This window comes from Callithrix jacchus, chromosome 3 (genome assembly GCF_049354715.1).
Source record: "Callithrix jacchus isolate 240 chromosome 3, calJac240_pri, whole genome shotgun sequence".
Classification (NCBI taxonomy): Eukaryota; Metazoa; Chordata; class Mammalia; order Primates; family Cebidae; genus Callithrix; species Callithrix jacchus.
Genome location: NC_133504.1, coordinates 126,531,393 through 126,543,564, shown reverse-complemented (window position 1 = coordinate 126,543,564; position 12,172 = coordinate 126,531,393). Strand labels below are relative to the sequence as shown.

Genomic DNA, 12,172 nt, shown 5'->3' with positions numbered 1-12,172 from the left:
GTGTAATATGTGGTTTATGAAGTTTAATGAGATACTTTTGAGTACCCATGTTAATGCCATATTTAGAGGGTGATATATCCATGTAGGCTGTGTATTAAATATGAGAGTTCAGCATGGAGTAAGAAATTCAGTTCATTCCCTACAGAAATGGAATTTTAGGAGATTTGACAATTTTATATGCTTTTGAATATCCTCGGTGATGACAAATTTCTCTTGCTTTGAATGGATTTAACTTTACAAACTGTCTGCAGTAATTTGTGTATCATTGAGTAGAATGAAAATTGGAAAAATCAATGTAATGTTCAAGAAGATAATTTGGCATTACATACCAAAAGACTTAAATTTTTATATAGACATTGATACCATAATTCTTCTAACAGGAATTTATTCTAAGGAAACAGTCTTATATATGTGCAAAGATTTCTTTATGATATTGTTCATTATAGTGAAAAGTTAAAAGCATTCTAAACAGTAGAGTATTAGAAAAGTAGATTTTAGGATAACCATTTAGCATAATACTGTAGAGTCAATATTGTATACTATTATAGAAAATATCAAATGAAATAGAATAAAAGTAGAAAAAGCAAAATATCAAACAGTATGTGAAAAATTCTATATGTATACATATAAATGGACATAAATGTGTAGAAAAGGATATATTTGCAAATGTTATAACGTATTCCTATATAGTTCATTAAAAATATTTTCTTACCTATTTTTTCGAAATATTCTGCAATGAACACATATTAATTTTGAAACAAAAAAGATTACACTTCAAAGAAGATAGGATTGTGGATCCTTCATACATGTGATAGTTAATGTGGATAATGTGAGTCTTTGCTCAGTACTAAAACTATAAAAGGAATTTTTAATTTTTGGAACAATAGCAACACCATTAAAATAAATAGCTTCCCAAAGAGAATGATTTGAAAGACAACCCTAATTTGGATTTGGAAGTTCTGGGATTTCTGGGGGTGTTGCAGTATATTTAAAATTGAGCTTTAATTTACATAGTAAAATTCATAGATTGCACATCTGTGTAACCAGCACCCAAATTAAAATGCAGCTGGTATATTCGTCTGAAAAAAGAAACATTGTTTTTCTTTCAATATTACTATACCTTAAATAATTTCTTAAAGCAATATAGATCTTCCAGGGAACTTTCTCTTTGTTGGTACTTGGAATTGTGTGCCTTGATCTCACTATCTCTTAGAGTAGCGCAGCCAAATTAGGAGCCCCATATGTGGGCCCTCAATGATGAGGCTCAGTTTGCCATATAGGTTTTGCAGGGTGTCCAACATATGGAAGGCTGAGAATGCCTCTTCCACCAACTGAAGAAGCAGAATTGCCCAGGTGCCTGGTAGTGATCTTGGTCAAGCAGGTCTGTCCTTCACCAGGGCTAGAGGTACAGGTCTATGGGAATTTATACCAAAGAATTGCAGTTTGAATTTATTTTCTACTATTTCCCTTCTCCTTTTTTTTTTTCCAAAATTTAATTTCTTATTTTATTTTTTGAGATGGAGTTTCACTCATGTTCCCCCAGGCTGGAGTGCGATGGCACAATCTCAGCTAACAGCAACCTCCACCTCCCATGTTCATGTGATTCTCCTGCCTCAGCTCCCGAGTACCTGGGATTATAGGCATGCACCACCATGCCTGGTTAATTTTGTATTTTTTTTTTAGTAGAGATGGGGTTTCTCCATGTTGGTCAGGCTGGTCTTGAACTCCTGACCTCAGGTGATCCGCCTGCCTCAGCCTTCCAAAGTGCTGGGATTATAGGCATGAGCCACCACACCTGGCCTCCCTTCTCCTGTTCATTAAAAAAAAAAAAAAAAAAAAAGGAGGAAAGCTATCTGTCCTTTAAATAACTATTTCTCTTCTTTAAAACAACTTAGGACATCTGTGTTGCCTACCAGTTGTATTTTCTAGGTGAGGACTGTAAGGGTGATAAATAAGAACTAACTTCCACTTTGCCTTTGCAATGACCTCTGGTCCTCCAGTGATTTATGACCTACTGGTCTAGAGGGGTGGTTGTAACTTCCTGACATACTCCTGAACTGCTTCATGGGACCATCTTTTGCCAGACCACTCTGAACTGCCAGTGTCAACACTATTTGCACAAAACTTAAATAAATGAGTTTCCTCCAGTATAGAAACATCCTTTCTTGTGTGAGATTCCAGATACTTCAAACCAAAATTAGCTCTGAGTGGCAGTCTCATGTTATTAGTGGCCTCTTATTTTTTGCTTCTTGGATTTCAAGTTTCATTTCAAAGACCTCCTGACAGTAGATCATTTAGTTATTCCAGTGGTCTCTGCAGCCAAGAGAGCTTCTGGAACTTTAAATAACAATAATTAACTTATATTAGGAGAATTTATTATGTTCCAGGCAATATTGTTAAACACTTTGATGACTTTTCTTATTTAATTCTGATAAACCAGTGAAGTTATAGGGATTATTTTGGCTGTGTTTTGCAGATGAAGTAATTGAAGCTAAGAAAGGGTATTTACAAATAGGAAATAATGGTGCAGGAGTTCCAATAGTAATTATGCTCCTAACTGCTGTACTATATTGTCCACCCAAATTGATTCATGCCATCTATTGGTTCTTTAAACTTATTGTTTATAATTGATGCTAACTTGCCCACAAAAGTCTCGCCTTCTGTTCCTCAACGTGTACTTTTCAAGAAAGCTAAACCTAGCATAATCTAACCCTCCAAGAAGTAAAGGAACTACTGGCCAAAAGGAACAACTTTGATCCTGCAGCCAGTTAGTATCAGGCTCTTGACACCTGATAAAGGTCAAGCATCGAACATTAGAGCCTTTACCACACGCACCCTGCCAAGTAATTTTCATCCCTTACTTTTAGTTTCTGTTGACTGCCTGGCTGCAGTGATATTATTCTCTTTCAAGAAATCCTTTGTCTTCAGAACTTGCATCCACTCAGCCCATCACTGATCTCCCTTCATCCAGCAGCATCAGAAACTGACTGCTCACCCTGAGATATCTACATAACCTCTGAATCAACCTTGGTTTTATTTAGGAGCAGGCTTCCTTGTTTATAACTTGGCATGAGCTTTGTGAAGACATGGATTGTGTCTGTTTTATTTACTGTGGTATCCTTAGCACCAAGCCAAGTATTAGGAACTGAGTAAATTTTTGTTGAATGATTAAATTATGTGTTAACATGTGTATCCACCATATGGGAAGCTCAAATATCTGTGCTCTAGAAATACACTTAATCCTCATTAGTGCTACTAGAGACTACAGAGAAATCTCAAGCAACCAAATGGTACTATGCTCCCCTTACCAACTTGCAGATGACCAATATTCACCCACTTCATGGGAATGATCTTAGTTTAATGCTGTATTCTTTAAACCTCAGACTGTGTCCTGACCAGAGGGAGGTACTTAGGAATTTGGAGGGTTATCAGATAATGGCAGTTACATGCAAAAGTGGTGGAGAAGAGATGTCACACAGTGACAACTAACTGGGATTGAGAAATATTTTATTTAACAAAGCTAGCGCAGCCATCACATTTTCATTTTTCATCACTTGACATTACTCTGAGCTCTTGATATTTACTTCACTCAGGGACAGGAACTTCTAAGCCTTCCCATGCTAGATTCTTGGTGTTTTCAGGCTATCTTATGAGATTTGTCATACTTTGTACTCACAGTGCTGCCTCCCAAATAATAAACAGAATTTCTCTGTTGTGCAGATTTTTATAATATGCACTTAGTTTTCATTCTTATCCAGGTGACCTTCATATTGCAAGCAGGATGAGTTTATACAATATTTCAGGGATATGTTCTATTTGATTGCCCTCCCTGCACACACACGTGTATGCGTGCACATACACACACACACACATACATACATGTGTGCTGCACACATACATCCCAACCTGTTCTTTGGGATTAGATTATGTCTAGCCAGGTGATATACTACTACAAAAACAATTTTAAAAAGAATCTTTCTGCACTCTGATACCTCCTTCAATTGGTTGATGAAGCTGTTAGAAACTATTAGCAAATACAAATTTCTTCATTCAGTTCAAACATAGACAAATACATGTATCTGGTACTAAATGCTTCCTGGTTTCTTTTTATTTTTTCCAGGCAAGAAAACTGATCAGTGATTTTGCCATTATCTTGTCCATTCTCATCTTTTGTGTAATAGATGCCCTGGTGGGCGTGGACACTCCAAAACTAATTGTGCCAAGCGAGTTCAAGGTAGGTGAATGTCTATCTTTTGGTCATTCCTGGAACTCTTTTTCTTTCTTTCTCCCTCATTTATTGTGTGTTTCTTTTAGTTAGTTTTGTACAATTATTCATTTTTTTTCAAAATCAGTCCCTCTTAGGCTCATATATACATGTAATTTAATTTATTCACTACAATTAACTGTCAAGACTAGGTTTTTTATTTAGCACAACTGATAATACTATTACAAACACTGCCTTATAGTTTTAGAATATTTTTTAAATATCTGAAATATTTTTATATGCCTTATTACCTTGATCTATATAATAACTTTGAGAAGTATGGAATGTCGCTATCATCCTTCTGATTATTTTTCTTTTTTGAGACAGAGTCTTGCTCTGTTGCTTAGGCTGGAGTGTGATGGTGCAATTTCAGCTCACTGCAACTTCTGCCTGTCAGGCTCAAAGAATCCTCCCACATTTAACCTCCCAAGTAGCTGGGACTATAGACACATGCTACCACACCCAGCAAATTTTTTAATTTTTTGTAGAGATAAGGTTTCACCATATTTCCCAGGCTGGTCATCATCCTGATTTTATAAAGTTAAGATTGAAGCTCAGAGAATTAAGCAAAATGCCCAAGATTATGAAACCAGTAATGTCACGGTATGAAGTTAGAACCCAAGCCTACGGATGTCTAGTCTTAGTACTCTTTTCATACTATGAAACTACCTACTACACACATTTACATATAATGTGAATTTTAATTTTTACAAAGTAGATATAAGAATTACTTATGAACCTATTCATACGTGTAGATAATGGATAAAATTTATATTTCAGTCATTCCTAAATATATTCCTAAGTTTTCATTGCAAGTCTTTCATCTATTTTCTAGAATAATCCTCACTCTCTCCACTACTGAAACCATATACTTGCTAAGAATTATTAACCTAGTTGCAGTTTTAGTTTATTAACTACGTAATGAGGAAGGGATATATATGTTATAAGAAACATTACTTTTTAAATTGTCTCTGCTATCACATACTCATTAGTAAAGATAAGTTCTCATTAATTCAATAATCAATTGATTTGAGTTAATATTTATTGAATGTTGAGTCAGACTCTAAACTGGCGATTTGAAATGCATTTGTGAGTAAAAAAAAATTTTTTCCCTGACAAGCTCACATCTGCTAATTGTAGTAAAATAAGGTTAGATTCAGTGATAGAATTATGAGACAGATGATGGGAATATTCTCAGAAGAGAAGTGAAACTTTCCTCATAGCAAATAAGGAGAAAATAATTCACAGACTGTTCTATTTTAGCTTTTTAATTTGCATTGTTGAAAGTAAGGAAAAGCCTAGGAAAACCTTTTTTTTTCCTGTAGTAGACACATATGATCTACTGATAAAAAACAGACTAAGAACTGCAAAAAATCACATTTTTCCCATTGTTTTGTGATATTTCCTAGAATTTGCCAAATTATTGTAGATCAATATTTCATATGTAAAATAAGAGACAAGAATGTTTACATTAGTTCACTTATAAAAAAAAAAGTTGTGGCTTTTTATACATATTATGAAGCTGTTAAAATTTGGCAATAGTAGAAACAACTTCAGTATAATTGCTACAACCCATGAACAAAATTCATGGTGGTTTGGTAATTTCTTGCTGCCTTTCTACTGAATATTACATTTGGAGTTTTCTTCTGGCTACTCTTTAAACTTAAATCACTTTCTTACATTTTGAGTCCTTATCTTAAATCATCCCAAATACACAAAATGCCATTCACTATTTTCTAACAGCCCATATTCTTTCTCTCTTTTCTTTAAAGAATTGCCTCAAAAATTACATCCTTTGGGAAGGTTTTGGTAAATAATCTTCATTCTCCAACTCTCAGCTGTTTACATGTCTCAATATGTTGGTTTTCCAGATATAAAAGCATGTCTTCCCATTGATTTTTCACTGAATAGTATATATTAACTTGATAATTTTCTGAAAAATGTCCCCTATCCTTTTCAAGCCAACAAGTCCAAACCGAGGTTGGTTTGTTCCACCGTTTGGAGGGAACCCCTGGTGGGTGTGCCTTGCCGCTGCTATCCCGGCTTTGTTGGTCACTATACTGATTTTCATGGACCAACAAATTACAGCTGTGATTGTAAACAGGAAAGAACATAAACTCAAGGTAAGTGTACATAATAATGTCTATCATTGCCTTCTACTTTCTTTTTAGTACCTGAAAACATTAATTGATTAAAAAACAAGAAAACTTTGTTGGTAGTTATACTATAGCTAATGTTCCTTCAGAGTCAGCAGGACCATAGATCACCTTGTATTGGCACATGTCTTTGGTATAACACTTTAGGGAGAGCTCATTTAAATCTGAAACAAACAAAAAAAAGGTTTCAAATCATATGTCTTTCACTAGGAAAGAGTGAATACAAACATAATTTACTATTTAGCCACAGTCATCCTACATCTGATTTTAGTGGGGTAGCTATCTTCAATAAAGACACTGACAATCAAAGATTTAATTAATCTGTACTGAGCATCTGCTTTCTCTTAAATCAACTCAAATTTATTCTTAAAGATTATTCAGATAGTTCATGATTGTAAGCTGCTGGTGTGCATTCTTGTTTTTTCTCTTCACATACATGTGTCAGTATGTTATTAACCATAAAGTATGGAGAAAAACACTTTATTTTGCACATTTTAAGAATAAGTTATTAACTTTATGAGTCTAAAGAAAATGCCATAGTGGTCTGAGATGTCTTTAAAGAGAGCTGCCTAAAATGCCTATAATGTTTTCCCAGCTGTAGTGACTTTTTTAGTTGTGATGGATTTTTACAATACCATTTGAGGAAGTAAGATATGAATAACAACAACAAGAGCTATATATAATTTAGTGGATGGCTACCATGAGCCAGGCGATCTTCTAAGCACTTTGTATTATATATTAACTCATTAACTTTTCATAACCACCATATGAGGGAAGCATGAAAATTGCATTCAAATCCCAGAAGGAGACGATATTACTAAGAATAGAGTTCAGCACAGTAGGTATATCAGGAAAAATATTCAGGAAATATAAAGAATTGTCTGACTATAGAAACCCATTGAGTAGAGGAATGAGAGAGATGAGGAAGATTCTGATAAACTATGGGAGAACTTAAAAAGCTGTAGATTATGGTAAGAAAGGAGCAAATCCCATAATAATAAGACCAGGAGAAGAAAATTAAAGGCTTTGGTCAAAGAAGAGATGCTTAGATTTTGAGAGTTTGAGAGGAGAGGAAGCTGAGAGTGATGAAGTGGTTCAAAACCTGTGGCTAGCTCCTGAAGCATATGGAAGATGATGTCCATCAAAACTTGCAAGTTAGAGTAGTGTGAGTCTGGTGTACTGAAAGTATCACCTGCCTCAATATTGCTATGATTGGAAAGTGGCACAGGGTATGGTAGAGAAGAACATCATGGCAAAGTTGCTAAAACCAGAAGTGAGATTATATAACTGACATGGAGGTCAGCGTATTTAGTGATGTAGAAGGACAGAATGAAGAATAACTAGACTTCAATAGAAGACAGTTTATGGAAGCATGAAAATAAGTGAGGTATGCTCCCATCTAATATAGGGAATAAAAAAAGAAAAATACTAGACTTTCACTAAAGAACAGGTATCTCCAGGAAATCAGCGGTTCCAAAGGAAACCAAGTGGTTTTCACTTACGATGAAAGACAAGGTTGCAAATTCATTTGGAAACTTACATTAAAATGACTTTCCCCCTATGCCCACTCCTGCCATGGGTAGATATTGTACTGTTCTGAGATACTTGTCTTAATTCTAAGATCACTGAGCTTCTCACATTCTGGTAATGTTGGGTTATTTGCACTTGTTACACAGCAGCTGACTTAAGAATTAAGAAGTGGAAGATGCTAGGCCATTTAATGGTTTTTATCTGCAACTGATACCGCCTTACTTCTTTACTTTGCAATAGTCAAAAGGTCAATATAGTCACAAGGGCAGCCTCCATTTAAGGGGGTGACAGGGGGGATTCTCCTTTTAATGGGGAAATGGCAAGGTCATATTGTAGAAAACGATGTAAGACAGGAGATATTTTCCAGCCTTTTTTGGAAAATAAGATCTGCTACATTTGTACTGAAAATTTTGCCATAGTCTAGACCTTGGTGATTGCTTCCCTGTGATATATATATATATATATATATATATATATATGGCCTCATCTGGCCTTTTATAAATTAGTCTTGAGCTTCTCCTTCCATGTGTGTGTGCATGTATAGTTTTGAATATATAGTTATATATATTAATGATATATATTTGATTATATATAATCAAGTATCTATTATATTTATAATTATAAAGTTTTAATTATATATATAATCAAATATCTATAGATATAAATATAGATATAGACATCTATCTATCTACACATACACATGGAAGGAGAAGCCCAAGGCTAATTTTTAAAAGGCCAGATGACTTTAAACTTCAAACTACAAGTTTGGCTTAGGATTTTCCAGGCCACAGAGATAATGTGAATTCCAGCTCTAAACGCAATTGTAGATCTGTGGTTAGGAATATCCTGGGAGATTCTTTCTATCTTTTCCCTTCTTTTGGCACGATACCCAGTGGCAAGGCTGAGAGAGGCATGTGTTCTCACTGTCTTTCTCTGTGGGGTATTTTTTTTTTTCCTGATTGACCAACTGAGTATGCCATGTTTAGAGTGTACTAGTTTTATTTTCGGTGGTATCTCCCATCTGTGCCCTCTCCCACATAGCCCGAGAATTGGTCTCCAGTCCCAAGAGTTCAGAGGGTCATTCTAATTCAGGCCCAAAGCCTCCAAGGATTGGCACAGTCTCTCTCAGAGCAGTCCCAGGCTCCAGGGCTTACTGACTCCATGGATTTGCTTCTTCCTGTGGCTATTGTATTTTGTGTCCAATTGCTCGCCTTTCTAGTGGATAAGCCAGTTTCTAAAATATATTTTCTGTGCCTTTTTTAGCATTTTTAGATGTTCTGAATTGACAGAGTTTTGGATGTTGGTTTAATTTACCAAAGGCTACAAATGGATATGGACTAATGTATTTTTATTCTGAAAAATATTTGTAAACAAATTATTAATTGTGATCTACAGTTGGCCAGATTTATTATGTATCTTTAGAGGTGAATAAATGGCTACTAATTTTTGCTATGTTTTCTTATTGATAAAATTAAGAATTTAGAATTTCACAAGTTTAGGAATGATAAAACATAGACCTTTTTTCCTCTTAGTTCAGTAGAAAACATTAGAAAATCAAGGTTTATTAGGGTTTGCCTCTTAAAATAAGAGTTGAATATATAAAAAAATAAATTTTTATCACCTTCAGAATTACCACTTGAAATCATTATTTTGAATAATGAGGGTTATGGAATGGGTGTCAATCTTTTGTCACAAATCTGATGATACCAGTGGAGATTTCATCATGAATCAAAGGCTTTTCACTCTGAAAATTGTTTTGTTCATATTTTGTTAGGAAAGGAGAGCTGTGGAATGTGAACATTGGAGATTCTGTCTAAAATTGTAAAGGGCCTTAACTGTTATGAAATTGATTCAAAAGAGAAACCTGAAACAGTGAGAGAAATGGAAGCATTGTGACATTAAAAACAGCATGTTTTTGGGTGGCATTTGCTTTGGCTTCCGGTCAAGTGGCTCTGGCTGTCTTTTCTGCTTGGGATGGGATCCACCTTTCCACTCTGCTGAACAGCTCAGTATTGATAAAGGAACGCCAAGGCACTTGGCTTTCTTTGGCCATTATTTTGGTTGGTTATGCCTTGCATTATCCCTGCAGAGTTCTCAAAAGCAAACCAGGGTCAGCAAGGTCATGACTTCCTTAAGGTTATCCCTGAGTCATTGACAGAAGCAGGAAGAGAGTCTGAGCTTCAGGCTGCAAAGCCAGGGATACTTCTCACAATAAAAAGTGATTTCAAGAGTGTTATAGATTGGGTGTGGGAGGGAGAAATAATTTAGTATTATATCTAGAAATAGATATGAGGTGGTTATGGCAACCAATTTGCTCTGATATCTTTTATGGTAAAACCCTTAATTTGAGGTTGTTCTTTTATGATAACTCCCAAATTCCTATTTTTACTCTATTTTCATTTTTTATTTCTACTCCTGTAACCCTAGACTCAGTTCTTTTATTTCATGCCTAGACTCTTCTAAAGGGCTAGCTATGAGTTAATAACCAGCCTTCCTTGCTTCCTTCCAAAAGCATTCATTTATTAAAAAATACTATTCTTGTATGTCAGTCCTGTGTTTTTAAATGTTCACACTTTGGCCCCTTTGAATCTTTACCTCTCAGAGAACTTCCATTTGCCCTAGTTGATTTTTCCTTAAAACTGACAGTTTCTTCTGTTAGGTATTCCAGCCAGAAAGTTCTTCTCCCTACTTCCTAATGATTGCTATTTTTCAAAATCTTCTCCATCCTTTAAGATAATTTAAATACAAAAACTTCTCAGTGTAGCTTTCACCTTTAATGTAACTCATATTTCTCTTGTTTTTGCTCTTAGTATATTTGTATTACTCTGTGGCACAAGTCACATATGTCTTTCACATTATCTATTTTGTTTAATTACCGTATCTCTTTTCTGGGCCAAAATGTTTTCAAGGTAAGGACCATGTTTTATTCCTCTCTTCAGCTCTCATGTGGCCCACCAGTTCCATATGGTAGACTCAATAAATACATGCTGGAGAATTTTTTATTCTCTTTGGCCCACATGACTCTCAGTTGTTACGCTGTGTGAGATGCGTGATAACTGAAATACATGTAAACTCTCCACTTCTCAAAGTGTGTGCTTACATTGTTCAAAGCCCTGTTTAGATGGCATCATTGCAGGGCATTTTTGTGAGTTAACTCTAGACATAGTTGAAAACTTCATTATCTGTATTTTTATTATTGTTTCCAAACCTCTTTGAATCTCTATTTAGAGTACATTATAATTTGTGTACAAGTCTGTGTCCCCTTCAATTCTGAGCCCCTTGGTGGGAGTTACCATGTCATGGCTCTCAGTGTCCCCATAAACGAGCATAATGTGTGGATCTTTGTGGGCCTCTAGCATGAATGTTTGCTCTGTGTCCCTGCACGTCTGAGTGCACACTGTTCCTACCTCTCCTTTGTTACCATCTGTGTACCACTTGTCAATGTTAGGCTGCTAGGCTAGTCTTCTTTCATAGATTTTGATTTCTGTGGATTTATTCCTAAATGCCTTCTATTCTGTATTAGTAAAGCATATATCATTTCAAAAGGAAATAAAGTTTCACTTTCTCTCCTTATACTTAAAATAATCTTAGTTTTAGAAAATAGAACAACTGGTTTGTATTCATGCCTAGTCTTTTAAACTTTCAAGGGCATATTTAACCTTTTGAGCATTTATTGAGTGGTTGCTATGTATGGAACACTCGTGTTAGATGTTGAAGATAAAAATTGTTCTACATTGCAGTCTGTGCCCCGAAGGAGTCTAATGGATTTTCCCTATTCACCACCTGTCTATTACAACACCAAGGTTAGAACTGACCATGCCTTTCTTTGTGCCTTGTACCTTATATGTACATTAAATTCCTTGTTTTCATATCTTTCCACAATTAATAATCTGTAACTCTTAGAGGGCAAGTATTCTCTTATTTATTGTTTTGTCTTACACAGAGCCTAGCACACGATAGGTGTTCAATAAATACTTATTAAAGAATCATTTTCCATGCAAAAACATGAGTAAATGCAAAAGCCCCAGGGGTGGGAAGGAGCTTGGGGTATTAAGAAGAAACATATAGTAAGCCAGTGTGACTGAAACATGGGGAAGTAGTTTGCTGAGACGAGGTCAAAGGTAATGGGGCCAGGTCACATGAAACAAAGTTTCTGAACTTCAGCATTGACAGTTGGATGTTTTTTTGTTGGTGGTAGCTGTCCTGTGCATTGTCGGCTGTT

General features: G+C 35.4%; 1 protein-coding gene and 1 long non-coding RNA gene across 42 annotated transcripts in view; one reads left to right on the top strand and one right to left on the bottom strand.

The window, feature by feature from the left end:
• SLC4A4 (solute carrier family 4 member 4) overlaps positions 1 to 12,172 on the top strand; it is a 498,924-nt gene that overhangs the window by 449,572 nt on the left and 37,180 nt on the right. For all 40 annotated transcript variants that reach the window (XM_078367118.1, XM_078367121.1, XM_078367115.1 and 37 more), the window contains 2 exons: positions 4,121 to 4,234; positions 6,226 to 6,387. In XM_078367118.1, coding sequence (XP_078223244.1) covers positions 4,121 to 4,234; positions 6,226 to 6,387 — 276 coding nt within the window. The remainder of the gene's footprint in view (positions 1 to 4,120; positions 4,235 to 6,225; positions 6,388 to 12,172) is intronic.
• Positions 1 to 12,172, bottom strand: part of LOC100394691 (uncharacterized) — a 119,346-nt gene that overhangs the window by 101,841 nt on the left and 5,333 nt on the right. The gene's annotated exons all lie outside the window — the stretch shown is intronic.